This window comes from Drosophila tropicalis, unplaced genomic scaffold (assembly GCF_018151085.1).
Source record: "Drosophila tropicalis isolate 14030-0801.00 unplaced genomic scaffold, ASM1815108v1 contig_3, whole genome shotgun sequence".
NCBI classification, from domain to species: domain Eukaryota; kingdom Metazoa; phylum Arthropoda; class Insecta; order Diptera; family Drosophilidae; genus Drosophila; species Drosophila tropicalis.
In genome coordinates, this window is record NW_027172753.1 from 370,744 (window position 1) to 397,012 (window position 26,269).

General features: G+C 35.8%; 2 protein-coding genes across 2 annotated transcripts; one reads left to right on the forward strand and one right to left on the reverse strand.

The window, feature by feature from the left end:
• The first annotated feature begins 17,504 nt into the window (after positions 1 to 17,504).
• Positions 17,505 to 24,263, forward strand: LOC137572294 (serine/threonine-protein kinase MARK1). The gene is made up of 5 exons (XM_068284040.1): positions 17,505 to 17,648; positions 21,325 to 21,424; positions 21,487 to 21,761; positions 21,822 to 22,173; positions 22,236 to 24,263. Exons 3-5 carry the CDS (start codon positions 21,549 to 21,551, stop codon positions 23,045 to 23,047), a joined length of 1,377 nt encoding a protein of 458 aa, XP_068140141.1. The 5' UTR covers positions 17,505 to 17,648; positions 21,325 to 21,424; positions 21,487 to 21,548; the 3' UTR covers positions 23,048 to 24,263.
• On the reverse strand, positions 24,077 to 26,228 carry Atg4a (Autophagy-related 4a). Its single transcript, XM_068284039.1, has 5 exons — positions 25,747 to 26,228; positions 25,335 to 25,677; positions 25,195 to 25,274; positions 24,598 to 25,140; positions 24,077 to 24,534 (listed from the first exon to the last, which is right to left on the reverse strand). The coding sequence occupies exons 1-5, from the start codon at positions 25,910 to 25,912 to the stop codon at positions 24,464 to 24,466; spliced, it is 1,203 nt and encodes a 400-aa protein (XP_068140140.1). The 5' UTR covers positions 25,913 to 26,228; the 3' UTR covers positions 24,077 to 24,463.
• Positions 26,229 to 26,269: the final 41 nt, after the last annotated feature.

Consider the following 26,269-nt stretch of genomic DNA (forward strand, 5'->3'; position numbering starts at 1 on the left):
ATATTTGAGACTGATTTCTGATGAATTTATATCGAAATTTGATATCAACTTGAATTTTTTACATATATGTAAGCGACACTTGAAATAAAATGAAGCAAGTAAGTCGACTCGTCGACTCGGGTATACCATACACCAGGTGAAACAAATTTTTTTAAATTTCGAAAACCAAATGTACATATGTATGTCTATTAAATTGTTTTTACATGTTTCATAGTATGTGCTATCTCGCTCACTCTACGAACACACGAGCACTCTAGCGCCGCTACTAGCCAACGGCCAATTCTGGCCTTGTGGACCGCGTAGTAAAATACGTTCATACGCATATTTTGCATGTTTCTAGTCCGATTTCAATAAAATTTGGTAGTTTTGTAGAAATAGATAAGATTAGTTAGTCTGCAGAATTTGAATGCGATAGTCAAAAAACTACAGGAGAAAATCTGTTTTTTCTAAATTATGGAGGCGGAAGTGGGCGTGGCAAAATATGAAAATATATATACTCTGCGCGAATACTAAGCCAGTATACATACTAAATTTGGTGACTTTAGCTTTGTTTGTTTTTGATAAAATCAGTTTTGTTTGATTTGCGGGGGGCGGAAGTGGGCGTGGCAAAATTTTTAAATAGCCAGTTTCTGCGCGTCTATTAAACTAGTCTGCACACCAAATTTGATGTCGGTAACTGTCATAGTTTTTAAGAAAATCAGTTTTATGTGAATTCCGGGGGCGGAAGGGGGCGTGGCAAAAAGTTTAAACAATTAGTTTCTGCGCGCCAACTAAACGAGTATATAAACCAAATTTGATGTCTCTAGCTGTTATACTTTTTAAGAAAAACAGTTTTATGTGATTCCTGGGGGCGTAAGGGGGCGTGGCCGAAATTCCAATTAACTCTGAACATGTGCATACTACACGAGTATACATACCAAATTTGGTGGCTCTAGCTCTTATAGTCTCCGAGATCTGCGTGTTCATACGGACGGACGGACGGACGGACGGACGGACGGACGGACGGACGGACGGACGGACGGACGGACGGACGGACGGACAGACGGACATGGCTAGATCGACTCGGCTATTCATCCTGATCAAGAATATATATACTTTATAGGGTCGGAGAAGCTTCCTTCTGCCTGTTACATACATTTTGGCGACTTTAATATACCATTTCACCCTATGGGTGTATGGTATAAAAACTTATGCAGATTTAGATTGAAACGAATCCTTGGGCGTGAAATTAAGGAATAGCGCCACTTTTCAAAACTTTCCCCTTTCAAACATAGAATTTTGATTTCCAAAAGTCACTCCCAAGACGTTAGACACTGTTTACTCTACATTTGAGTATATAATTTCAAATTTAAACATGGCATATACATAAATTATAAACACATTAGAATATACCTATCCAATTTATGTTGTTGCTAACTAATTAGAAACTAATTTCTAGTACATATATCTCAATCCAAGTCAAGAAAGATATAAACCTAAAGTTTGCAAAGTGTATAGAAAGAAAGAAAAAACAGCAATAAAACAACAAAAACAACGAGAGGAAGAGGCAAATACATATAGAAAACGAAAAGAAGATACAAAAAAACTGTAACAAGTTGAACGTGCTGGTTGAGCATTAATAGGTTTTTGACTTGCCATAAAAACCCAACATCAGAAGATGAGGCGTCAGCGAGGGAGGGGAGGGCTCCTCTACCACCCCCCTCAATAAAAAACTCAACAAACTTCCCCCTCCCGGGCTACCTAACCCCAACCGTCCCGTCTCATTGACAAAAGCTTGGGAAACTGAAACTACAAATGAGTCTTATATACCTACCAAAGATAAAAAAAATATATATATAAATTTGTTGTATTTTATTTTGTCTGTCAGCAATGAAAAGTTAGAGAAAAAATGATTTTTTTCTTTTGGCTTTCTTTTGGCAATGACTTTGATACTTAGTAAATGTATACATAGATATATATTTTGGCAGATCCCAGGCCCTCCTCGGGGTCTTGATTAGGTTTGCCGTTGCGTATAGACTTGTACGTAATTGGCCTGTTGCTGGGACTGTGGCTAATAGCATTTGCTGGGTAATTGGCCCGAGATGCCCGAGACAGAGACGGAGACGGAGGCAGAGAGAGAGAAGTCGAGTTTTTAAGTCGATTTTTAAGTGGCCACTGACTTTGGACAATGGCAACGATAACCAATGTAACCATGATAGTTAATTATTATCAGGAAATTCAATCAATGTGGTATCATTTCTCCCTCTTTGGTCTTTGACAATTAAATTGAATTTTATTTCATTATAATTTTATTTTCTTATTTGATATGGATGTATGTATGTACATATTGTGAGTCTTTTCTCTGTCTTTCTCTCTCTGTGTTTTTTGCCGTGTGCTTTCCCTGGTTTCCTTTTTGTGTGTTATTTGTTTGCTTTCTGCTTATTTGGTAATCGATTTACATTGCTTCGCAAAGCAATCAATTTTCCTTTTGGCCATCCTTATTTTTTATTTTCCTTTGCCTCATTTTTTATCTATTCAATCAGTAAGTCGACCTTAGTCAGTCAGTCAGTCAGTCAGGCGAATAGAATAGAGCGACAGAGCAAAGCTTCTTGACTACTTTATTCTATTATTTTCAAAAAATTTCTCAATCGTTTTTCCACCATGAATTCATAGGGTAAACGGGTATATAAACATCAGGGACATCTGCATATTGTCTGATTACAGCATGGAATGGTAGGACATATGTTTACACAAGGATAACACAAACTTTTTGGTGAATCCTTGTGACCTTTCACATGAAACATGAGGAAATCCCTTAAAGGGGCAAGATCTGGCTACATGATAATAGGGTATCTTTGGGGTCGATTTTTCTATGTAATTTATGAACTTGTTCTGTTTACTCACGGGGGAACTTCGCTGGCCCCTTCTCCACCCACCATTTACTTGACGTTTTTTCTCTTTTCTTGCACTGTTTGCATTCATTCGTTGGGAAAAGGTATGCATTGAGTTTTCTTGTTGCTGCTATTTTATTTGCTGATTTAATCGTGTCTTGAAGCTTCCTTCCTGTGACTGTTGCTGCGGGAAATGGAAAAAAAGGGCAAGGGGAAATGGGAAAAGGGGCAATGGGAAAAGGCACACAAATTTTATAAGACGTAGTAGCAGCACGAGCACACAAACTCATAATCAAGTGTATGTAAAATGCTTTCTTGGTGTTGCTCGGACCTAAACGGCTAGAATAAATAACTAGAAAACAAAATAATTACGAAATTCTAAGAAACTGGGTGAGAGGGTGAAGATGAGAGAGAATTACTATCTCTCCTCCTCTCGATCACTATCAGTCTCTATATTATAAGCAATTTCACTTTTTGCATATGCATGAGAATCGATTCCTAGGAAATGTATAATTCACATTGTAAGGTGCAAATATTTCCCAAAAGAGGCAAAAGTTGACCGACAAAAAAGTTGACTTCAAAATGTTTTGAATATTTCCTTAACTTGAAAACTAATGGACATTTTATATAGTTAATTTAAGGAATTTTTAATTTGTAGTGAATGTTGATGAATGCTTTTTTTATTAACACAAAAATTAAAACACTTCTTTCCGAAATAAAAAAGTAAAGCGTAGACTATAATTTGTCAAAAGAATTGTTAGCATTTCAGACTATAATTGGAATGTGTATTTTAGTCAAAGTCTTTGATAGATTTATGCTATAATTATTCATTTTCCACATAATTTGCAGGATTGTAAGTGCATTTTATCAATAATTTATTTGATTTTTAATTTGGCTTAGTTTTCGTTTTTAGTATGAAATATTTTAAAAAAATTGTCAATAATAATGATTCCCTTGTGACATTTAATGCCTATTTAATGCTATAATGAAAAAAGCGTTGCCATTTTTTTAAACTGATGAAAAGTGTATCCATAAGTATCCCAATGTATCTAGTAATGAATTTAAGTGGAAATTGCCATCCGAATAGTTTTACCTAATAGTTTGCAAAGTTTCTTTAAGCAGTTGAAGAAGGTTTTTCTCAATAACATTCTTCTTATTGTTAGTTCATGAGAAGAATCAATTCTTTGTTGTATGTAGGTAGGCAGCATTTGATGATTGTTGTTCTTAAGAACTCTTACGAGTTCAATTTTTCGATCCATTTAGATCATTTAAATAGAATAAAATAAAAAATCGAGCTACTTTCCATTCAACATATTTCGAATTCTCTTTCTGATCCAGTACTCTTAAATGAGCTTGTTCTCTAATCATATATGACACCTTTGTCGGGAGATAATGGTACCTTAGCTACGACTTCTCTTGATGATAGCTTCTTTTTAACGGACTCGTCTCCTGTTTGAGTCATATCTTAAGTCATTATTTAGTTGCGATTCCCAACTATTTTTAGCCTTGAAGTACTAGTATGACCATTGCAATTGTACAGTTCTTATGCAAAGTGATGATAGAACTTGGTGGTTATTGAAATAATTAAACAGACGGAAAATAATCTTCTTTTGAAGATTGAACTCGATCCCGGTCCAAATGCAAGGTTTAACATAAACGACAAAATGTGTCGTGTAATCGTGCTTGTTTTATTTTAGTTATATTTTTAATCCTCCACTATTTTAGAAGATACATATGTCGTTTGATCAATTATGAGAATATAAATTTTCTACAAGTAAGAGAAGTAAATGGAATCCGAAAGATAATATGTGTTAAAACAATCCTCCAAATGCTATATATAGAAAATGCCAATATATTTGCCAGACTACCTTCATGTGGCTATAGGGTATATGCATGCCTTGTCGTTTCCCTCTATAACATACATAAATTTGCCACTTTCCCATTTGTCTAGAGGCAAAAAAAAAAAAAGGAAAGAAAAATAAGAGTAAAAATAAAATAAGACGATTGCAAAAGCTTATTACGTCTGCATACAAACAAAGCTACAAACACACACACACACACACACACTTAACAAACAGATGTACATATGTATGTATTAGTAGGTGTGTTTATGTATACATATATAAAAGCTGTGCTTAGTCTAACAAAAAGAGGTTGGAGAGGGGGGGGCAACTGGTGGCGATAGAGACAAATGAATGTGTCAAACGGTAATAATCAGCTGCAAAGCAGTAACTGTAATGGCAAACACATACAAACATAGATACAAATGTATGTATCTTTCAAATAGACACAAGCATAGATACAAGCCAGGAAACAAATTTGATCGATACTTCAATTGCGGGACATGTTGTGATGTCAGTTCTTCTTCTTCTAATGTCAAATGTTTTCAGTAAAGATTCAAAGATAAGTTTGCAATTTGAGTATCGATATCAATACTTAATATGTGTATTCGGTTTTCCAAATCGATAAAGAAATCTAAAGAATTCTTATTCCGAAAACCATAATATCGAATCAAACTAAACAACAAACGTTTACTTTCGATTTATTCAAGAGAAATGATTATATTATTTTGCTCTGTTATTTGTTATTTATTTTTATTATCTTCCAAATATCGAGTTTTCGACAACAACAACAACAACAAGTCTCTTATAAGTGATGCATTAGCAAAAATCCTCAACACTCATTTACAATACAAATAAATCTCTCTTGGAAAATGCTCTTTGCGCTTTTGGATCGGGGGGAGCCTGGGGAGGGCTGCCATAAAGTCTTTACAAACAAAAAGTAAATATAAATAAATGTTGTTCCAAGTATTTTCTTCATATAAACAAAAAAAAAAAAAAAAAAACTCAATGTTTATTTAGTTTAAGTAGAAACCTTTCACACATATCACGTTTAATTTTCCAAGTGTAAATAGAACCCTTGTCTGTGAGCCGCCAACATGACGTATACTTAATATGAGAATACACATAAGTTTATTGCCATATTATGCGGAATGCGCAAAATTTTCCATTGCAAAAATTACAATACAACAACAAAAAAAAAGAAGCTGAAACTAAAACGAAAAGTGTTGACTAGGGTTAAGGGTCTCCACCTCATCATCCTCAGTCACCTCACCCCCAAAACAGCACCCACATTCATGCTCAGAGATTTGAGTTTCTTATCAAGCAAATTGGAGCTCTCATTCACACGCAACAAAACAAATTAACGAAAAAAATAAAACCAAATAAAATGCTTTCCATTTAGGCGACTTTGAGTTACCCTTTGGCGAAAGAAACATTAGCCAAATTTTACAATTAATTTGGAACTCTTTAATGCATTTTTGTTTGGGGTTCGGCCAGAAAGTTTCAATTTTATTCCTTATATCAATATTTTGATTAAATGATGAGAGATTTACAATAAGAGAAGACTAAATTAGTTTGAATTCCCTTCTCGATGGATCGTTAGGGTATCAAAACCGCAGGCAAAAATTGTCTATATGTAGCTTCAAGTATATCTGAATGGGGGCGCTATATAGAGAGAGATTCAGTTGTAGCGGGTGAAAATTGCGTTGTGTGGTATGGGAGAGGGTGAGGTGGGGGGAGGTGGAGGTGGAGACATAGTTGACGATGTCGCGCGTTTGGTTGCATTTAATGAAGACTCTGCCTCTGACTAAATTGACTTTATTATTGTGCAAATAGGCATCAGCTATGTATGTAGTTGTTGTCGTTGTTGTTGTTAAGTATGTATTATAATAATATATTTACATACTTACGCACACACATGCACACGCACACACACACACACTACTGAGACATGTCGAGCTGAAGGCGAAAGAGCTCTTTTCAGCCTTATTGTGCTTCAAGTTGTTATAAATAATACATCATCCTCTTCACATCATTATTGTTATTATCTTTGTCATCATCTCAATCTCTTGGACCCTATAAATATTTCATGGCAATGCTAAATGCATCATTTCATTTTCATTTAAATAAATTATTTTCAATAATCTTCAACATGAATGAATTCATTGCAAACAATTTTTCATTTACATTTAATGTCACTGACAAAATTGGATGTAATTCAATTAAACATTCGCAATAAAATAAAAATATACCAAATATGAGATGAATTTTGTTTTCATTTTACTTAATTAAAGAGTTCTCTTATTTTAATTAAAATATTTATGTATTTTCAACATGAAATGCAAATGAAAACCAAAGTTTGCTTGCGGCAAACGACAATCGAAGTTGAGAAAAAATGTTTTCACTTTGGATTATTTGTTGGTTTAACAAAAGTTTAAAAATATTTGTAAACAAAATTGTTTTTACCTATGCAAATGTACTTTAAAAACTTGAATTATTTATTTTTCCAGTATTTATTATTCAGGACTTTCAGTAAAATATAAATACTTGAACCTTCTTTCAAAAACTATTCACACAAAGATTATTAAGAAATATATTACAATTATTTAAAAGGATATGTATTTTTAAAAAATTCTCTTCAAATGCTTTTTACAAGCATAACTTAGTATCCCGATGACTCAAGCAAATGAGCACCCTGGCGCCCCCTCTAGCCAACGGCCAACTCCGGTCTTAAGGGAAAACGGGTATATTTAAAACTAGGCTTTTTTTAATCAGATTTGGTATGTTGGTGGATTTTAATATCAACTTTAGGTGTGCCATTAATTGCATAATGTAGAAAATTACGATAGATAATCGAATGTTTTTTAATCAGAGTAGCGAAAGGGGGCGTAATAAAATCTTTACACATACAAAATCTCCGCATTGACTAAGAAAATATACATACCTAATGTGGTGTCTTCGATAAGAGCCTTTTTTAAATTGCGAGATCAGAAAGGGGCGTGGCAAAATTTGAAAAGAACTCGACACTTTACAGATTACACGAGCCTACATACCGAATTTGGTGGCTCTAGCTTTTAAAGTCTCATACAGTGAAGTAATTCCTTATATAATATTTTAAAAATCTTCTTTCTCTTTTACACTAACAGGTCTTTATACAAACTTACACATTCATACGTATGTACACACATATAAAAGTCACAATATATTCAATTTTAGGCCCATCTCTGGAGCTATCTCTCTAGTCTTAGTTCTAGTTTTAGATCCACTGATTACCACCTTCTCTTTCTATTATGAGCAGCTGAAAATTGCACTAGCTATCTATATATTCTTGATCAGCAACAAGACGAGTTCATATAGCCATCATCGCAAACTAGACTAGTAAAGCTATAGCACTAAAATTCTAAGCGTTGTATTCTATGTACCCCGATCCAGCCTGATGGGATACTCAGCCTCGCATACCGAAAGCTAACAAAGCTCTCCAGCTTTTAAATAACCCAAGAAGAGAAAGAAAAACTGTTTTTAGTTTCATTTTTAATCGTTTCTTTAATTTGTTACTAAATCCAAGAGAATTTACTGATTTCCAGTCTTGCATAGGAATGACTCGATTAAAAGATATTTAATAGTTTTTATCGTCCACTACAGAAAAAATCATATAAAATTAAAAATTATTTTAATATAGACACTTTGACTCTGATTAAGGGATTAAGTCCCAATAGCTACAAAGTTGCAACTAGTATACAATTGGCACTTTAATATTATCTTGACATTGTTGTATTAAATCCAATTTGAAACATGTCAGAGGGAATTAGATTTTATTGTCCCTTATCGTATTGCACTCTTTCTTAGTTGGTGTTATCTGTTTCAGTTGCACTGATAAGTAACTTGAATATTTCGGCTTTTTATGGGACCCTAGTCAAGTACTAAACTCAGTCATTTCACTCTTCTTAGCTATACACATTATTTATGTGTATAGATATAATTATAATTATAATTATATTATATATATAATTAGAGCAAAAGAGATATTATCAAAGTGCATACTAACATGAATTTCCATTTACGTACACGGTTTTTTTCTTTCATGAATGGAATAATTAAAACAAGCGTCAGACATGATTGGCTAAAAGCAGCTAGGACATCCCTTATACTATATTGTAATATCTCCTTTCACACGCAACATTTGTTTACATAGAATACTAGTTACAATAAATTTTCGTGGCACTGAACTAGGTAAAGCATCAAAATCAATAGATTCATTGAAAGATTATTTCAGGTTCATTTGATAATCATATGATTTGGAAAATTTCAATGGTTTGGGTTAAGTCATCCAATGATGCATAATTGATAGAAGAGTTATCTACGACTGGGCCAATCATAAAGGACAATGAGAAACCCGACTACTGTATACCAGTAGTTGCTAGAACTTGTCAAAAATTAATAAGTTGATAGTTCTAATTCTACATGGCCATTCTGGAGCCTGTATGGACTTTTTGCATACAACTCTGGGGCACAGGGTCTAACAGGAACATTAAAATTCTGTGTTAAAGCGCCTCCTTATGTGCCTATCTCAGTCATCCACAGAGATCTTAGCATTCTTGCAGTTACGTAAGTGCGAGATCCGGAGATAAGTCTTACGGTACCTCTCCAGGCTAGAGCCCCATGATAATGCACTGGCCCTCAAACTGCTGGACAACAGTATGCAGACAAGACGTCTGAAAGTTTATTGGTATAAGTATGTTCTTGTTCAGCATGGATCTGGCCATGTCTGTCCTTTTGTTCGTCCGTATTAACACCTTTATAGATCTCGGAGACTCTTAGAGCTGGAATTACCCCACAAGGGTCTGGAAAGCCAACAAAATTATTGTAAATTTTTGGGACGCCCCCTTCTCAATATTATCACTTTTTCACAATTTCAAAGGAAAGTTTCGATAGTAGAAGAGCTCTCTTATGATAGAAAAAGAGTTGATATATTGTGGTATCCCGACTTGAAGGGGGGTTTTAGAAATTATATAATAAATAAATTTATGTTTTGAGTATCAGATCTTAGTTCAATTCAGCTTATAAATAAGAGTGTCCTGAATAAAAAAGTGATTAGAAATGTATGTATGTACATTCTTATATGTACCTTCTTAAGTTGGGTAATCAGGACGAAACATCTTTGTTTGTTACACATCGCAATAGTCCAAGAATGAGTTGAGTTATGAAGGTCTTTGTTTTTCTTATTGGAATACTCTCTTTTTTATTTGCTTCCAAACATTAAAATATTGCACACTAAACATTGTTGCATTTTGTATTACATATTCCAATATTTAATCATTATTTATAAATTATATTAATAAATAATATTATTCATTCGTTATGTCAAAGGGACAGATTACTTTTGTTGTTAAAATGCATCCCACATATTAAGAGTTACTTTGATTAAGATTAACTTCTTTTCAGTAAAGTCTTTCAAGGGTTAAGTCAGATAATCTTCATTTCGATATAAACACATTTACGCTTCAGTTGATACATTTTACCCATAATCCAGTCATAATTCATTTTACCCACTGACGGATTTTATATTGTTATATGTAGTCATGCGCTTTACCCTAATCAAATATACATACACATATGTAGATACACCCACACACACAATCATACACACACCCAAATGTACATACAATAAGTTTGGAAGAGAAAAAGTTTTCGTTTGAAATTGAAACACTTTTTTAATTAATATCAATTGGCATTAGATGAGAACAGACAGAACATGCGAGCGAGACAATTTAGTCTATAGAAAGTATTGTGTTGACCAAGCAAATTCATAATAGTATAATATATACAAAAGTATATATAGTTGACCAACCCATATACATCATAGATATAGCTAAACACAAAATGATCAATGGACCCAATCACGTCACAAGTGCGTGGAAGTGTCTTGGTCAGGGGCAAAGTAAATTTTGTTTGACATCATCATCGTCATCTCTGATCACTGCTGACGAGGATGATGATCATGATGACGATGATGTTGATGAGGGGCTTCTGCACTTGTTTTTCCTTTTCAAGTGTTGATTGCTTTCAATTGTTGTTGCAGCAAGCTTTCTCACTGTGTAAGGCTTTTGCCTTTTGCCTCTTAATCAACGCAATAGATTTGACATTCAGTTAACAGGGCCATGATTCTGGCCCTTTTTTCCATATGAGATTAAATGTGCTGGGTCGTTGGTGCGTGGCTCATAATTTCCGCATTTCAACGGAAATTCCCACAAGCTGTTTCATTCTCCTATTCCATCTTCTTCTGGCCCCCCAAAAGAGAGAAAAACAAAGTTCTACCTTTGACTTGGCCATAATAAATGCCGCACAAATTACACACGCTGAGACAGCGGCAACAAAAGTAAAGCAATTTAAAAATTTACGACATTCTCCACTCATTACACCTTACGACCAAAGCGAAGAGGTCTGACCAGGCCACGCCTACCTCTGCGTCCACGTGCGTCCATGCGAAAATTTCGCATACAACTTCCGCGCCACGTTTTTTGTTTTTCTGTATTCTGTTTTTGGTTTTTGGGTTTTTTGTTTTTTGGTCGTCGTTTTGGTTTTTATATGCAAATTTCTCGTACTGCTGTGAAAATTTTCGTTGAAATGGACAAAAAATCTTCCTGGGCCTGTAGAGGGCTTATCGGCTGCGTTGTTGTGGATATTTTGGTTGGGGGAAAATTGTGGAAAAAGTTTTATTCAGTTTTTTGTTCTAGCCCGAGTTTGTAACAAGTATTTGCATTAGCCATTTGAGGCGGAATTATATTAAGCTGAGCACTTTAGCCGAAAGAGATGGAATGTAACTAGAAAACTTAGTAACATAGATTATAGAGTAGTGGAGTACACAGAGAGAAAGTACCTGTTATCGAAAACTTGGTAAAATTATCTACAGATATGAATTATATCATAAGCTCTAGATATAATTTTTTTTTATTATGCTTTAAGCAGATATATCTTCTTAAATGTGTATAATAAAGTTTATTAAATACTCTGTTTATGTTTACTGTAATTAGATACAAAAACATTGTCTAGCTTAACTTGACCTAGGTTGTCTAAATACTGGAGAACCTTTACTGAAACTGTATATTGAAGGCTAGTGGGATCAAAAATCGAAAGGATTAAGCTATATTTTGACATAACTACACATAAAATAATGTTTAAGAAGGACTTACATTGTCGTGCAATATGTACTGTAACAGACACATACGTTATTTTACTGATAACAGACAATAATGATTCTCTTATCATTTGATTTTGGAAGTATTTTACTCTTTTGGCCACTTGGAAGAGATATGCTAAATTTCTGCACTCTCTTAGTTGTTAGACAACATTGTTTAAACTTGTCATCAGACGAAAGTCCAGTGAATTAGTTATCTATATGTCCTTTGTTATTAGCTTAACTCCATTAAGGCACAAAAAAGACATTAATGTTAACATTTTTTTTCTGTTAAAATGTTGGTCAAAATATGATTCGGAAATTGCCTTATTAAGATCCGGACCCATGTTTTAGATAACATGTAAGCGTTTTATATAGGCTCTAACTAATCAATCTGTATTGACAGTTTGTCAGGCAACAAATACCTATGTAAAATATCGAAAATGGGATCTTTACTGAAGTTTCAAGGGAGTTCACGTTAATATATACATATACCCCACTAGATTGACCGCTATATTGGCTCGCTTTTGTTTCTATGATTAAGTAACTTAATTATGATATTTGTTCAGTAATTTGTTGGTTATCGTTTTTATTGATATGAATAAAAAGCCCCAAATCCGGATGAACAATTGTCTAGCACGTTTCTTCTAAAATCTTTATTATTATAGATGTCTACTTTCTAAAGAAGTTTCAGATCTAGAATATCTAAGTTAAGCCTCAGCCTCACTTATAGCTGCAAATTTTGAGAAAGTGCATTTTGGGTTCTACTTTTTGTCCAAATCCGATAAATATGTTCGGGGATAAAGCACAATTTGTAATCAATTATAATGCAAGTAATAAGTTTTCTTTCTTAGTAAAAAAAAAGTTAAAGAAATATATAAATATATTTAGATCTTTTGGATGAATAAACCTTCCCTAATAAATATTGGAAAATTTAAAAATTTTATACTTTTTCGGGCTTTTTCTTAAATATAAAAGATTTCCATCATCAATTTTAAACTAATTAAAGAAATCAAAGTATATTGTTAGGAAACAATATAGTTACAATTAAGTTAACTAACATTAAAGCTTATTGATATTTTGCGACTAAACGTTAGTGATCCTTTGAATAAAATTGTTACCTGCATTTTATGTTTAATACATACATATGTATATATGTAAATTTTTTTTTTTTAATAGCTCGAAATGAAAGGAATTTCGTGGTTCATTTCGAAACAAAATTCAAAAGTAGAGTTTAGCATTCTAAAGTAAATAGATTTTGATATTAAAGCCTTGTACTTTATGCATTTAAGATTTAGTGACTTACTAACATCCTGTTTCGTCCTTGTACAAACAAATATATGTACATGCCGTTTCAAATGAAGAATTGCTTATCATGTAGATTGAATTTCGTGCTTCATGATTATATGATGGATGGATGTACATATGTGTACCTGCACCCTCGTGTAATTTGTTATATTCAAGTGTATATGCAATTGTGAATATCAAAAAATTACAATCACAATCAAATGACAATAAATATACCCTTCATATTCAGGGTCTGTCATGGTCGAGCTCATTTTCATTGCTTCCTTTTCGTCACTTTTATTATTATTATTATGACTCTTGTTGTTTCTCTCTTCGTTCCCGTCTTCGTCGCCGCCTTCGTCCGCGTCTTTTGCTTTGTTTTGTTCTGTTTGTTGCTTATTCAATTTCGATGTAACTGGCGTAGTTATAAGTGGCTTTTGGGACTAAAAAACACATCAACGAACAAAAGCAACAATATGCCTGAAGTTGAAGGACAAGAAAAGAATTTCATTTTTTTTTCTGTTGAATTTTGTTTTTTTTTTTCTTTTGCTTTATGAAATTCAAATTTCAATTTCCAATTGCGAATGCAGGAATTCGTAATTTCTGAACTGAGCTGAGCTGGACTGAAGTGAGACTGTCGCATGGAAAACCTAATTAATTACTCAAGGAAATTGTGATAAATGTTTCCACTCTACTTACTTTTTCCTCGCATTACCAGCCAGTTTATGCAGATTTTTGTTTCATCGATTTTCAGCCTCCCCCACAGAGGAGAAGAGAAATGTCCTTGCACCAGATTTATGGCAACAGTTTTGAAGAAGACTCTTGCTATTTTTCGATTTGATTTCTATTTATATACGTATTTGGCCTCTGCGAGGGGGGCAATTGCATTAGTGTTAGATTATTTAATATTTTTATACACACACATATGCACAAACGTGTATCTTACGCAGTTGTCAGATGCAGATTCTCTGAATAATAAGAATAGAAATATTTCGAGTCAAGTGATTCATGTTGAAATATGTTTTTGTGCATGTTTGAGAGACTAAGAATATATTGATACGCTCACTTAACTCTCACTATTTCAATTGAACTAAACATCAAGTGCGGCAAGTGTGGGGGGGCTCAGATTGGAGGCGATAACAAGTGCCAAGTCCTTATAATTAATGTTGCAATTGAACTTGACCCAAAAAACACAAAAACTAAAGAGAAAACAAGTCGCTCGAGTGCAGATGCAAACTAGGCATGGTATGCTGCTGCTGATGATAATGATGTTGAGATGACGCTGAAACGAAAAGATGTGTGAGTTGCTGTGTCTGAGGGTGGTCATGCCAAGATACATAGTTCCTTGAACAAACATCGTTTGGTAAATTGACTAGGAAAATTGCCAGGGCAATGTGAGATGTAAAATATGAGCAAAGGTCACTGTATTTGTAGAGGGTAATAAATCTTGAAAACAAATTGTTACTAGCTGTGAAAAACGGTTACGAACTCAATTAACTTGATAGCCCAAGGCAAGACGTAGCCAGTTGCTGCGTAAGAGCTAAAACAATCGGTCGCCTAGTCTCTAACTCCAAGTGTTCACATATCAAGTGGGCTAATAAGATATTTCCACTAAAGTTTAAATCTTTTGTAAAAATATAAATATTTTACTTAACAATTAGTTTTATTGAGTGACAAAAGTGAAGAACGTGAATTAATTTCTATTTCCTATAGTAAATTCATAACTTTTTCTTAAAAGGGTCAACAAGGTAACAATTAAAGGATGTATTGGCTAATACCCTTGTCACTTCTTTAATCCTTTTTTAATTGTGGTAAATGCAATTCTCATAAACTAATAAAATATCATTATTACATTTTTCTATAGAAAAACAAATAAAAACCATAAATTAAGTCAATAAGTGAATATTTAATTTTGTTTTTCAAAGAATTTGTAATTTCTATCGATGCGAGTAAAAGTTTTATGGCATTTATTAAATGGCAGATGGAAACATTAAAAATTTTTGTCTATCTGAATGTATGTATGTATGTATGGGTTCGAAGGCTTTGTGTGTGTGGAAAGTGTTGGCCTGGATATGAAATGTTAGCTATGAACTGGGTTTATGTTGCTGTTTTCGTTTGATATCAAAATGCATTCAGCTTTAGTTTTGTAATTAAAAGTTGCACACAATTTTCCCTCCTATCTAGCATTAGCATGCAAATGTATGCGTTCAAGGTAACACACACTCACACAAATAGACACACAGACACTCCTACATTGAGTGTGCTATGTTGCTGCAGCTCACATACAAAGATACTCGAAAGCCTTGCATATGAAAAATTGTTGCATACTTTTGAGCGTTGAAATGCATGTCAGAGGATGTGACTGTGTGTTTGCTCTATTTCCAACTGTGGCTCTGACTGTGGCTGTAAAAATGTAAATGTAAATTTAATTGTAAGTCTCTCGCTTTCTCCCCTATTTCAAAGCCAGATCTTTTCTGCATCGCCATTACAGTAGTATGTATATCCTTTCGTTTGTTGCCTCAGACACCGCAAGCTTTTTACCTACTTGTCAGTCAAGTGTCTTTCAATCATACATATAATATATAAAACAGGGATTAACTTTTGACACACTAACAATTTTATACCCTTTACTTTTTCCCATTTCCGATGTGTAGAACCTGTCATCCGGAGTTTAAGTTTAGTTTCAAACTTTCACATTTAAAATGTGAATGAAAGAGAAATCAACCTAAATGGCAGATGATATTTTCCTTTTAGGCATCAATAAAAAATATTTGAACAAAGTAGTTGGTACGTAATTTAATAAGTGTATTGAAATACCTTGAGAAAAGTCAAGAGACTCTCTTGTTATTTTTCTCTGCGGGGTTTTGTGTAATTTTTTTAAAATGTTTATAGTTGAAATATTGTTGTTGCCATATCCATATCTCTTTTACATATATATGTACATACATATATACTTATGTACATATAATGCGTTGTCGTTTGCCTTATCCCCTTATGCTTGCCAGTTCGGTTCAGGCTTAGTCGCATTCGCTTTTGCTTGCTTCCTTCCTGGCCAACTTCCTGTCACGCTTACTGCTGCTCAACGGCTATATAAACATGATTGTGTTGCTGTTGCTGTTGTCGACGTGCAGGAAATTTGAGCAACGCAGAGAAATCCATTTACGTAATTACTTCAGCGTTAACTTTTGCTGCCAATGCCCCCAGTTACATTGGCAAGGAAAGGCGGTTAAAAGGAGACCCAGATGCAATATATACATACATATATATTGTATATGTATATCAGCGGGCAAGCAAATGAAATTGCTGCGCTATCCCTTTTTATATTGAATTATCGAGAAGTTGCTTATTGCTTTATTGGAAATCTTCTTTATTTGGTTTCCTGTTTCTCTGGGGTTTCTGGGCTTTCTGGTTTTCCGCCTGCCATTACCTTTTCCCTCTATTTCCTTCTTATTTTTGTTTTTTTTGTTTGCCGTAATTAGATAAAATGGGGTCATATTGCTCGTGCTACTAATCAGCAATGGAAAAGTTTTCTCATTTTCATAACTTATGCTAACCAAACTGATTGAAAATCCCCAAAGATTCAAACGATTTAGTTAGAGTGAAAACGAAAATCCTACAGGATGAGCTGTATCCTTGAATGTCGCCTACTTTGTTTCACTTTTTCTTGGTCTAGTTGACAACTTTAGATTGTGATAAAGTAGAGAAAATATTTTCTTATACTTAAGAGTTAAATTAATGCGAAGTAAAGATAGTTACATTTATTGTAATTACTTTTTAATGAAACTTAAAAAATGACTTTAGAGTGTTACCTTTTGAATAAGTATAAAAGTTTGGTGTATAGATGTAAACAATCTTTGAATATCAAGAAATATCTTTCTTTCAAAGTAAAATACTTATTTAAAACTTCACAACTTTTCTTCAAAAGTCTGTAAATTCATGAATCATTATAAGCCTGAACTGAGTACAAACACTTGTCTTTGTTTTCTTTAGAAAATTCATTTGATATTTACGTTTTATGTTCATGTTTATTGTTATCTTTACAGGCGTGTCCATTGGAAGTTTTTCAATAATGTAAGGCTGTGCCGGCAGTTGCCATACTGTAATTACACACGACACCAGCAACAAGAAGCCAAAGTGGAAGTGGAAAACGAAGCCTTCATTCAAACGATTCAATACAATAAAGACAAACAACGACCAACAAGTTGTCGTTGATAAGCTGTCTTCAACCCCTGGACTTATCTAATTCCCATCCCACCCCCAAAGCACGAAGAGGGCCCTTCCCCATCATTAACTTTGCCGCCATTGTTGCGTCGCATTTGAACTTGCCTTCCTTCTGCTTCAAACGCACACAGAGACAGCAGCAAAACGGCAACCGTGGATACCAACGCGACACTGTCGCTCCTTCCGCCTCCGCCAACGCCGCCGTATCAGCGACTAACCAAAGCATTGCAATGCGATCCGCGATGTGGACACGAGGTGAGTGCAAAACTAAAACAGAATGGGCGAAAAAATAGAAAATATATTTGTATACAAAGCACTAGAATGTTTCATTTCCTTGTTGCATGAAAATCTACTCTATACCTTGTTGACCAACTGAGCGTATGAGTAATATTATTCTATTATTTTACTAACTTGAGTGTGCTGATCCCGAATCTGGACTCAGTTTTATTTTTGCCTTAGCAGTGTATCTTGAGATGCAGTTACTATCTTGAATTGAAAAAATCTGAAACATGAAATCTCTTTTTTTCACAATTTTGACTTTGATGTCATTTTGCAACTCTAATTTATAAGGATGACCTAATTTATTGCTACTGCATTAGAAAGTATAGATGATGCTCCGACATTTCAAATGGCTGCCATAGGATATTAATAACTTCTTTACTTTTAACACAATTCTCATGAAAATGAATAATTATCAGTTTAATATAGCTATTAATGGCTACGTCAAAGCTTATCAAGATCGGTTGCCTACATCATATAGTCCCAGTCATCTAGTTTTTCTTTCTTTTATATTTATAAATACACGAAAATTTCCACAAAAATATAATCATTGCTTGCTCATTAGGTATTTATATTTTATTTAATAGGACCAAATTATAAATAAATAAAATTGTTCAGATTCACAGGTATTTTAAAGATTTCTGATCAATGTGCAACTTGTGGCAATGCCAAAATCAAATGCATAGCCAGCCTGGGCCTAGCAGCAACTCTCATGCCTCCACTCAATTAGCAAGAAATAACTCATACGCACAGTGTAACAGCTGTTGTTTCCTCCGATGAATATTGTAAATTATTGTTAATAATGACATCATCTATAAATCAGGTTACGTTCAAGTTTTCTATTCTCGTTTTTGATCCACTTTTGAACGATATGTGATTCATAACATCTTTTCTATACTTTTGCATAGTTTGCTTAATATTTTGCCCTCCCCCAACTCAAACCAGAGTTAACTGTGGCCTACTAGTAAACAAATGGGAACAAATAGTATGATGACCCAATGTGAAATAAGATTTGGATACTGCAGTTACTTCAGTGTTTCATTGCTTTATTAGATCCTCCACGAAAGTGGCATACACATTCGTAATGAATTGAGTTTGATCCGAAAATATCCAAGTTAGAAATACAGCGTATTCACCGGTGGGCCAAGGCAAAGGCATTTGCTCCGGAGTTACATAAAAATCCTTAAGATATTGCGGACCCTAAAAGTATATTAATTACTTTACTTATAATTTCGAATAAAAAGTTAATTATTTTTTTGCCCAACCACATAGGGACAGTTGTGATTGACCGTGGAGCTGTTCTTTATCCAGTTATGAATCATCTTTGCCACTGGATGATTAGATTTCCGCATAAAAGCGCAGGCATCTATGGTCGAGTCGATGAGCCAAGGCTTATAGCCATTGGCCTTTTTTAGAAATTGAATTCTCAATTTGATTTTTGTCGCCGGATAGTGAAAAGTCGCATTAATGTTCAGAACTGTCTTATGGCGGCTAACTGCTCGCAGTCGGCATTGTTCGATGGTAACCCACGATTGATTCAAGGATTCGCACTTAACATTGGTAAGCTTCAATTGTGCTGCCAACTAGATGACGGTTTTAAACATAAGTTGTTTTAACAAAAACACACTTAAACCATTTACTCACAGTTTCATTGAGAAATAAAGCGTATATAATAAAAATTTCATTTAAAAAAACACGCATGATTATAACTGTATAAAAAAGAATTTACTGCCAATTCTACAATAAACTTCTTTATTTATATGGTATATATTATATTTGGTCATGGTTGAGTATGCGAATCGATAAATCAAACATAATATTCAGATATATCTTCCCAATAATTTGTCAGTGGTTTCGAGAGTAACGTTTAGATTAATGGTTTGCAATTTATTCAAATTGGGTATCTGCACAATCTTTTTTATGGATCGACACGTAGCTCATTTAGCTCCCGCAAAAATTGTTTACCTCGAGTTTCAAAACGACCTGTTATGGGTCGATTGAGCGATCGTCGTCCGCTTGTTGGCAGAAGGAGCATGCAACTTGAATGGGAGGGTGCGGCGTGTAAGATAGCGATCTTTTTCCCCTTTTGCCGCAGATCGGCAAAAAGGTCGTTCGTCTGTCTACGACCTTATGACCCGTTAAAAACCTCGCGTTGATAAAGAGCCACGGGAGACAATTCTTGACCTATTTTGACCATTGGCAAAGCTAACTGGAAAAGGGTAACGCCTAACAGCTTCTCAAAGTATCTAGTGTCGGACTTGAAGGTTTTTGCTGGCCTAAGCCACCAATCATTAGGCACGGGTTCTACTATTTATAAGAGAAGTAAAGAGTTTAAAAATTTTTAGATTTTATCTAAAAAATCTTACTTTTATATTTAACAATGAAATATTTGAAGATTTCCGGATATTAAATCTGTTAACGGCAAGCAAGAAGAACGAAATATTCATACTTCCGTGGGTTAAATAGTCGAAAGCTTTATACCATAATTGTGTTTATATTCATAGAATTAAGCATATCATTATATATTGTTTTATTTATTTTAGTGTAGAAGTTCCTAGTTTCATATTTTCGGGGAAAAATTTGAAGGACTTCAAAATAAGTTCTCTGTTTTGCAGAGTTTTTGCTTGGACAAATACAATAAAAGCTTATTTTTATGCAAGGCTTTAGAATGGATTAATACATAGAACAAAGAGTTGGGACCAATTCGAGGTTGAGCTACACTGACGTCACAGCAAAGGCTCGAACAGGAGGAATAGAAGGTGAAGCAGGTCAGGCCGTTGCCATCTGTTGCCGTTGGCGTTACCCGTGTTCTATTACCTCCAATGGATGTGCGCTGCAATTATGTCGAGGTTCAAGGCTAATTTTCTTGCAATAGACTGAGTGTGAGTGTGTGTGTGTGTGTGTGTGCATTGGTGTGAGCTCATTCACCGCATTGTGTGTGGGTGTGTGGGTGAATGCAAAATGCGCGTGTGCCCCTAATGTAATGCCGCCACTAACATTACGTATACGCCGCATTTGCTTTGCTTTCAGTCAGGGTGTTTCTCTCTTTCTGTATGCTTTTTGTATTTTGTACCTGTGTTTAGGTGCAGTTTTAATTAACGCTTGCTGCCAACTATTGTGTTTGGCTAAAGGTGGATTAAAAAACCCCACCAAACAACCAACCAGCCACCCAACCAACCAAGGAACAACAACCAGCAATGCCACCAAATGCAGCTCAGTTCAAATTACATTAACAAAAAAACTTACAAAATAAATGAAGGTCACTTGACCTTGGCTAATTGAAAGCAAACAAGTCATCTAAGACCACGACCACAACCACTCATTCCTGATGCATTCTTAAGGTGGGCGGCATGTGGGCGTCCTTTGACATGTCAAGTTGGTCAAAGTTAATTCTACACATAAAGAAAAAGTTAGCAATTAATTTTATGAATTCTGAATTATGAAAAGTAATTGTTCTTCTAAAACAAATAAATAAACTATCGCTACTATTGGATAATGTCTTCAAATCAATTCATGATATTTATTGGCTTAAAAAGGCAAATTTCATGATAACTTATTACATACTTTAGGGGGGAAAACTCTATTCAATTTACAATTATTGTGCTTAATTTTCAAGTATTTGCATATAATATTCACTATTTTGTCTTTTCAGGTGACAATTGGCCGTCGGATTGGTCTCTACAGGTTCTGCGGCGATATTGGACGTGGCAATTTCTCCAAAGTAAAATTGGCTGTACATCAATTGACGCGTGGTAGGTTATGGAAAGAGCACTAGAAATCTAAAGGGGATAAATGAATTTTTGTTACTACTTAGACAAAGTGGCCATTAAAGTAGTGGACTTAGATCGAGCTGGTCTTGATGCCAAGGCCCTGCGTATGCTATCGAGTGAAATAGGCACTCTAGAATGTGTTCATCATCCAAATATATTGAGGCTATTCGAAGTGGTAGAGACGCTGGGACGTGTCTATTTGGTCACCGAATGGATACGCGGTGGTGAACTCTATAATCACATAACCCAAGGTGGTCCATTACGTGAGATTCATGCCGCTCCGTTGTTCAAACAGCTTTTGCTGGCTGTCAAGCACATGGTAATTAGAATTTTTCATCTTAAGTAGTTTAAAATCTTTTATATTAATTCAATCCCACAGCATAGCCTGGGCTATGTGCATCGAGATATTAAGGCGGAGAACGTTTTACTGCTCTCCGAGGATCGTTTAAAGTTGGCAGATTTTGGTTTTAGCACACAATTGATAAATGGTCCAAATCAGAAATTGGATACATTTTGCGGCTCACCACCATACGCTGCACCCGAATTGTTTTCCGACGATCATTATATAGGTGCCCCGGTGGATGTCTGGGCATTGGGTATATTACTCTACTTTATGGTTGTTGGTAATATGCCATTCCGTGCTCCAACCATACCGGGACTGAAGTCAGCCATATTGAAGGGCGATTACTTGATACCCGGTCAACTTAGTTTGCCCTGCATAAGACTAATTCGTAAGTCACATAAGAGTTAAACTCTGTTTCGATGTATTTAATAATAGCTTCTATTATTGCAGAACGTATATTAATTCATATACCAGCTCAGCGGCCAAGCATTGATGATATACTAAACAGTCAGTTTGTCCAGTGCCCCACACTGAGTGCGGAGCTAATGCAGCATGAGATTAATTTGCATAGCAAACCCTCAAAGCGATCCATTTTCTGGGTACGATCCAAATCGCAGCGTTTGCGTAAGTCCGCCTCACTGCGGGATCGATATGCCGAGGTGGTCAAGAAGCCGCCCATAAGCATGAATACACGCCAGCAGGATGAGATGTTTGTGCCAAACTTTCTGCAACCCATTGAAGTGGGTCACGTTTTGATGCTAATCCAGGCCAAAGACCCATCGGCCAGTGAGGCGACACCTGTGAAACGTCCAGCCAGACGCTTTCTGCTCTGCGGCAGTCTTAAGAAGAAGGTTACACCGATTGAGACGGAGCCAGAGAAACAATTGTCCAATGGCAAACTGAGTGCCAGGAATATCGAGGTGGCCGTCGATTGTCCACTCTTTAAGAACTATGATGCCGAGACTGGTAGTTGCATTATGTTGCCCACACCAACGGATGATCTCAGTGAATTGACTGCCCTGGAGTTTGAAGCACGCCAATTGTTGGCGGAAATGGGACTCAACACAGAAATGCTGATCAATGCTCGACCCAGTGGACCACGCTCGGATATTATTGGAGCTTATCGCATTGTGGTCAATCGATTGCAAAAGCAATCCTGGCTAGCTCGCAAGCACGTGGAGATGGCTCTGCACATGGAACCCAATGCCAAGAAAGGTGCAGATAGGGATAAGAGGGCTGAACGATCCTGCTGCATACTTTAAGGGGGGAGGCACAAGAAAGTCCAACCATTAATGGTTTTGCCAAATATTATTACTGTCTACCTGTTCAGATCCATTGACTTGGCCGCAAGAAGCAGTTATCCCAGCCTAATAGAATATTTCAGTGTAGATTTAACCGAATTGTAGCTCTTGCTTAACTAATCGATGAAACGATTTGAAATCTCAAGATTTTTGGGGCAACATGATGCCCCATTTAGAGGCATTCAGAGAAACTAAACTTTTTACCCGCCACCTAGATAAGAAACCTGGTTACATTATTGTGTCCACCTTAGTGTCAATTTACCAGGCTCGGATGAGATGAGTTTGTAGAGGAAACAGCGCGTGTTTGTTGTTAATTATAGTAGGTTCATTTTTTCTCATTATTCTAGAGATAATGACACAGGCCAACAGAAGTGCGATAACCAACCAATCTGCTCTACATCCATTAGAAGCTGCTTTGAATCGTGATATCAGAGATATAGAAACAGCTGATTTTAGTCTCTAAACATGGAAAAGAGATAAAATATCCAACAATTTTATAAACTTTTTGGAAATAAATCGTAGATAATGCTAAATATTTAGTCAAAAGTGCTCAAAATCGGATAAGCTGCTCGATTCGTTCTGATATTCTATGGAGATTCTATAAGAATCGATGCCCATTGGTGGTTTTATAGACTTTTGTCGGCCTGTGTGATGGTTCCTTATTTTCAGATTGTAGATTGAGTTTTTATAATTGTTAATTAATGATAATGATATGAAATTAAATACACACAAATGCGATACGGAGCATGAGCAGGTGGGGACACGGTCTCCCTGTCATCTAGTAAAATTTATATATATACATACATATAGTCCAAGTATTATGTATTTAGTTGTTGGTCCATTTTGAGTATATACATACATACGAATATACATACCGATATATATACATATATATTTAAAAACAAAACACTAAAAAATTAATACATTAATAATAATGTTCGGATTAAACAAAAGGAAACGAAGAAAAAAAATGATAGAATTCAGACTCTCTTCTGTATAACGTTGCATAAAAATGTTTAATCATTAATCAGTTTGTATTGATCATAAAAAGCATGAACATTATGTGTGTGTTTCTCATCTGTATGTTTGTGTATGTGAGTGTGTTTGAAAATTGTCTCCCGTGGAGTCAATCATCTCGTACAATAAAGCAGCATATAAAGAATCGTCAAATTGGAAACACTTTGTTGTTGTTGTTTTACTCTTAACTAGTTAGAACTAAGTATGCGTCCCAACTCTAGCCTTAAATTTATTGCATTTGCAGCATCCGCTGAGGGCAGAGGTTGCTCTAGTTTTCGCTTAGGTTCAACAATTCGTTTGCCACGGCGCAGACGCCAAACCAGAGCCGAGAGCCTCAACACGAATTACACTCTCTTTCACTCAAATGACGGCACTTGGTTTACTCTCACTTGGTTTGCCGGCTCCGCCACTGCCGCTAGCCCCACTCTCACCTTTTAAATATGAACGAAATTTGATAAGAAAATTGAGTGAGATGAGTGACATTCTGTACTTACCCACTACGGCAAATGATTCTGAATCCGAGCTGGCAGGCCAATCAATATCAGGCATCGTGGGCCATTCGATATCCTCTGTTGTATCCCAGTCTACGGCCCGCGACTTGCTAATCTCAAATAAGGCGGGGGAGCTCAAAGTCAGCACCTCTTCCCTCAGTTGTTTGAGTAGCAACTCAAAACTACTTTGGGTTTTGCATATAAAACACACAGCCAGAGATGGATCCATTGCTGAGAAATTAAGGCGTGCCGCGTACTTCTGATGATACGTCTCATCCAGCTCTTGCTCTGCTGTGGTCGTTTTTTGACCCACTGCTCCTGTACGTTGCGTGGTATGTGGATCCAGGTACAACACCTCGTCGTCCACATAGCCCACAAAGTAAAGAGCCTGATTTGGACGACCCCCAATCATGCCGCAGCTGCTTTCCAATTCGAAACAGCGTTTCAATGCAGGCACATAGATGGGATTAATATCAGTAATGCCCAGGCGCAATGGTATAATAAGCAGCAATGGCTTCCAGGATTCACCATCCTGGCTAAGGGAATCTAAGCGAAAAGGATTGCTTAAGTATTGCCCATAATTTCTAATATTTGGCTTACATATATCATCCAGAACCACTGTGCTATCCATGGCCACGTGAATCACCAGCGAGCACCAATCATCAAAACATACAAGTTTTCTGGAATGAAATAAGAAAAAGTTGTTTTAAAAGGATCTGAACAGGTTTAGTTACACTCACTTTAGAATCTGGGCCACTGTATTGGGGCCTAGCCATTCGCCCACCGCTTTATTTTGCGACTCCCCCATTAAGGCTATTTGATGTAAGGAATAATAACTCTTTCGCGCATCTTCAAAACGATTTACAATTTTGAGGTAGGTGGCATCACGACATTCAGGCGTCCAGAACCAATCACGTCCCAGATGCAGATCAATTAGGGCCTGGGCTAAGACCATTTGGCCGCAACGTAGCATGCAGCCCCAGCCTCTATCTGTGGTTAACTGAACCTCGCCCAAAGGAACAAAACTATGGCGATAAGTACACCATAGACGTGATTGAATATCTCGGCGGATGAGGTCCAGTTCTAGTTAATATAAAAAATTCGCAAATTAGGATCTTATCTTCTGAAATGTGGCTATCGTTTTCTACTCACCCTGTATGGCATTATAGGTCTTGCCCAAAACAAAGACTTCCGTGTTCTTTTTGGGTATATCCTCTGGCTCGAAACTGCCCCCAACCAGGACACTCTCCGAGCCAAGGTAGGCCTCGAAAACGCTGTCCATGGTGCGTGAAATGTGAGCGTAAAGGCCAACCAGCATTTACCTACGCACCTACGCAGACCGCCCACTGCTATTGTTGCTTAATTTTTTTCAATTTATTGTTTGCCAATGACGTTTTAACTTTTCCCTGCCTTTGTTTTGGTCTTCCTCTCTGTGTTTTTGTTGTTGTGGTCTCACGACACGTCACCGCGATAGAAACGGAAAATGCATTTAAATTGATTTTATTGCTACAGGCAGTAGATTAGGCTGATTATGAACTAATTGCAAAACACTTTTGTTTAGTCTGTTTAGTGGAAAATGCATATGTTTTGTTTCCCTCAATAGTTGATAACAAAACTTTGTTTCGCTCTCTCTCTCTCTCTACTCTTTTTAAGTGTGGCCAGGCGGAAAAAATAT

Coding starts and splice junctions, on each gene's coding strand:
- LOC137572294 (XM_068284040.1), top strand. CDS start 21,549: ATGCTATCGAGTGAAATAGGCACTCTAGAATGTGTTCATCATCCAAAT. Junction 21,762..21,821: donor TGCTGGCTGTCAAGCACATG/GTAATTAGAATT, acceptor TCAATCCCACAG/CATAGCCTGGGCTATGTGCA. Junction 22,174..22,235: donor GCCCTGCATAAGACTAATTC/GTAAGTCACATA, acceptor CTATTATTGCAG/AACGTATATTAATTCATATA.
- Atg4a (XM_068284039.1), bottom strand. CDS start 25,912: ATGCTGGTTGGCCTTTACGCTCACATTTCACGCACCATGGACAGCGTT. Junction 25,275..25,334: donor ACAGTGGCCCAGATTCTAAA/GTGAGTGTAACT, acceptor ATTTCATTCCAG/AAAACTTGTATGTTTTGATG. Junction 24,535..24,597: donor AGAATCATTTGCCGTAGTGG/GTAAGTACAGAA, acceptor CATATTTAAAAG/GTGAGAGTGGGGCTAGCGGC.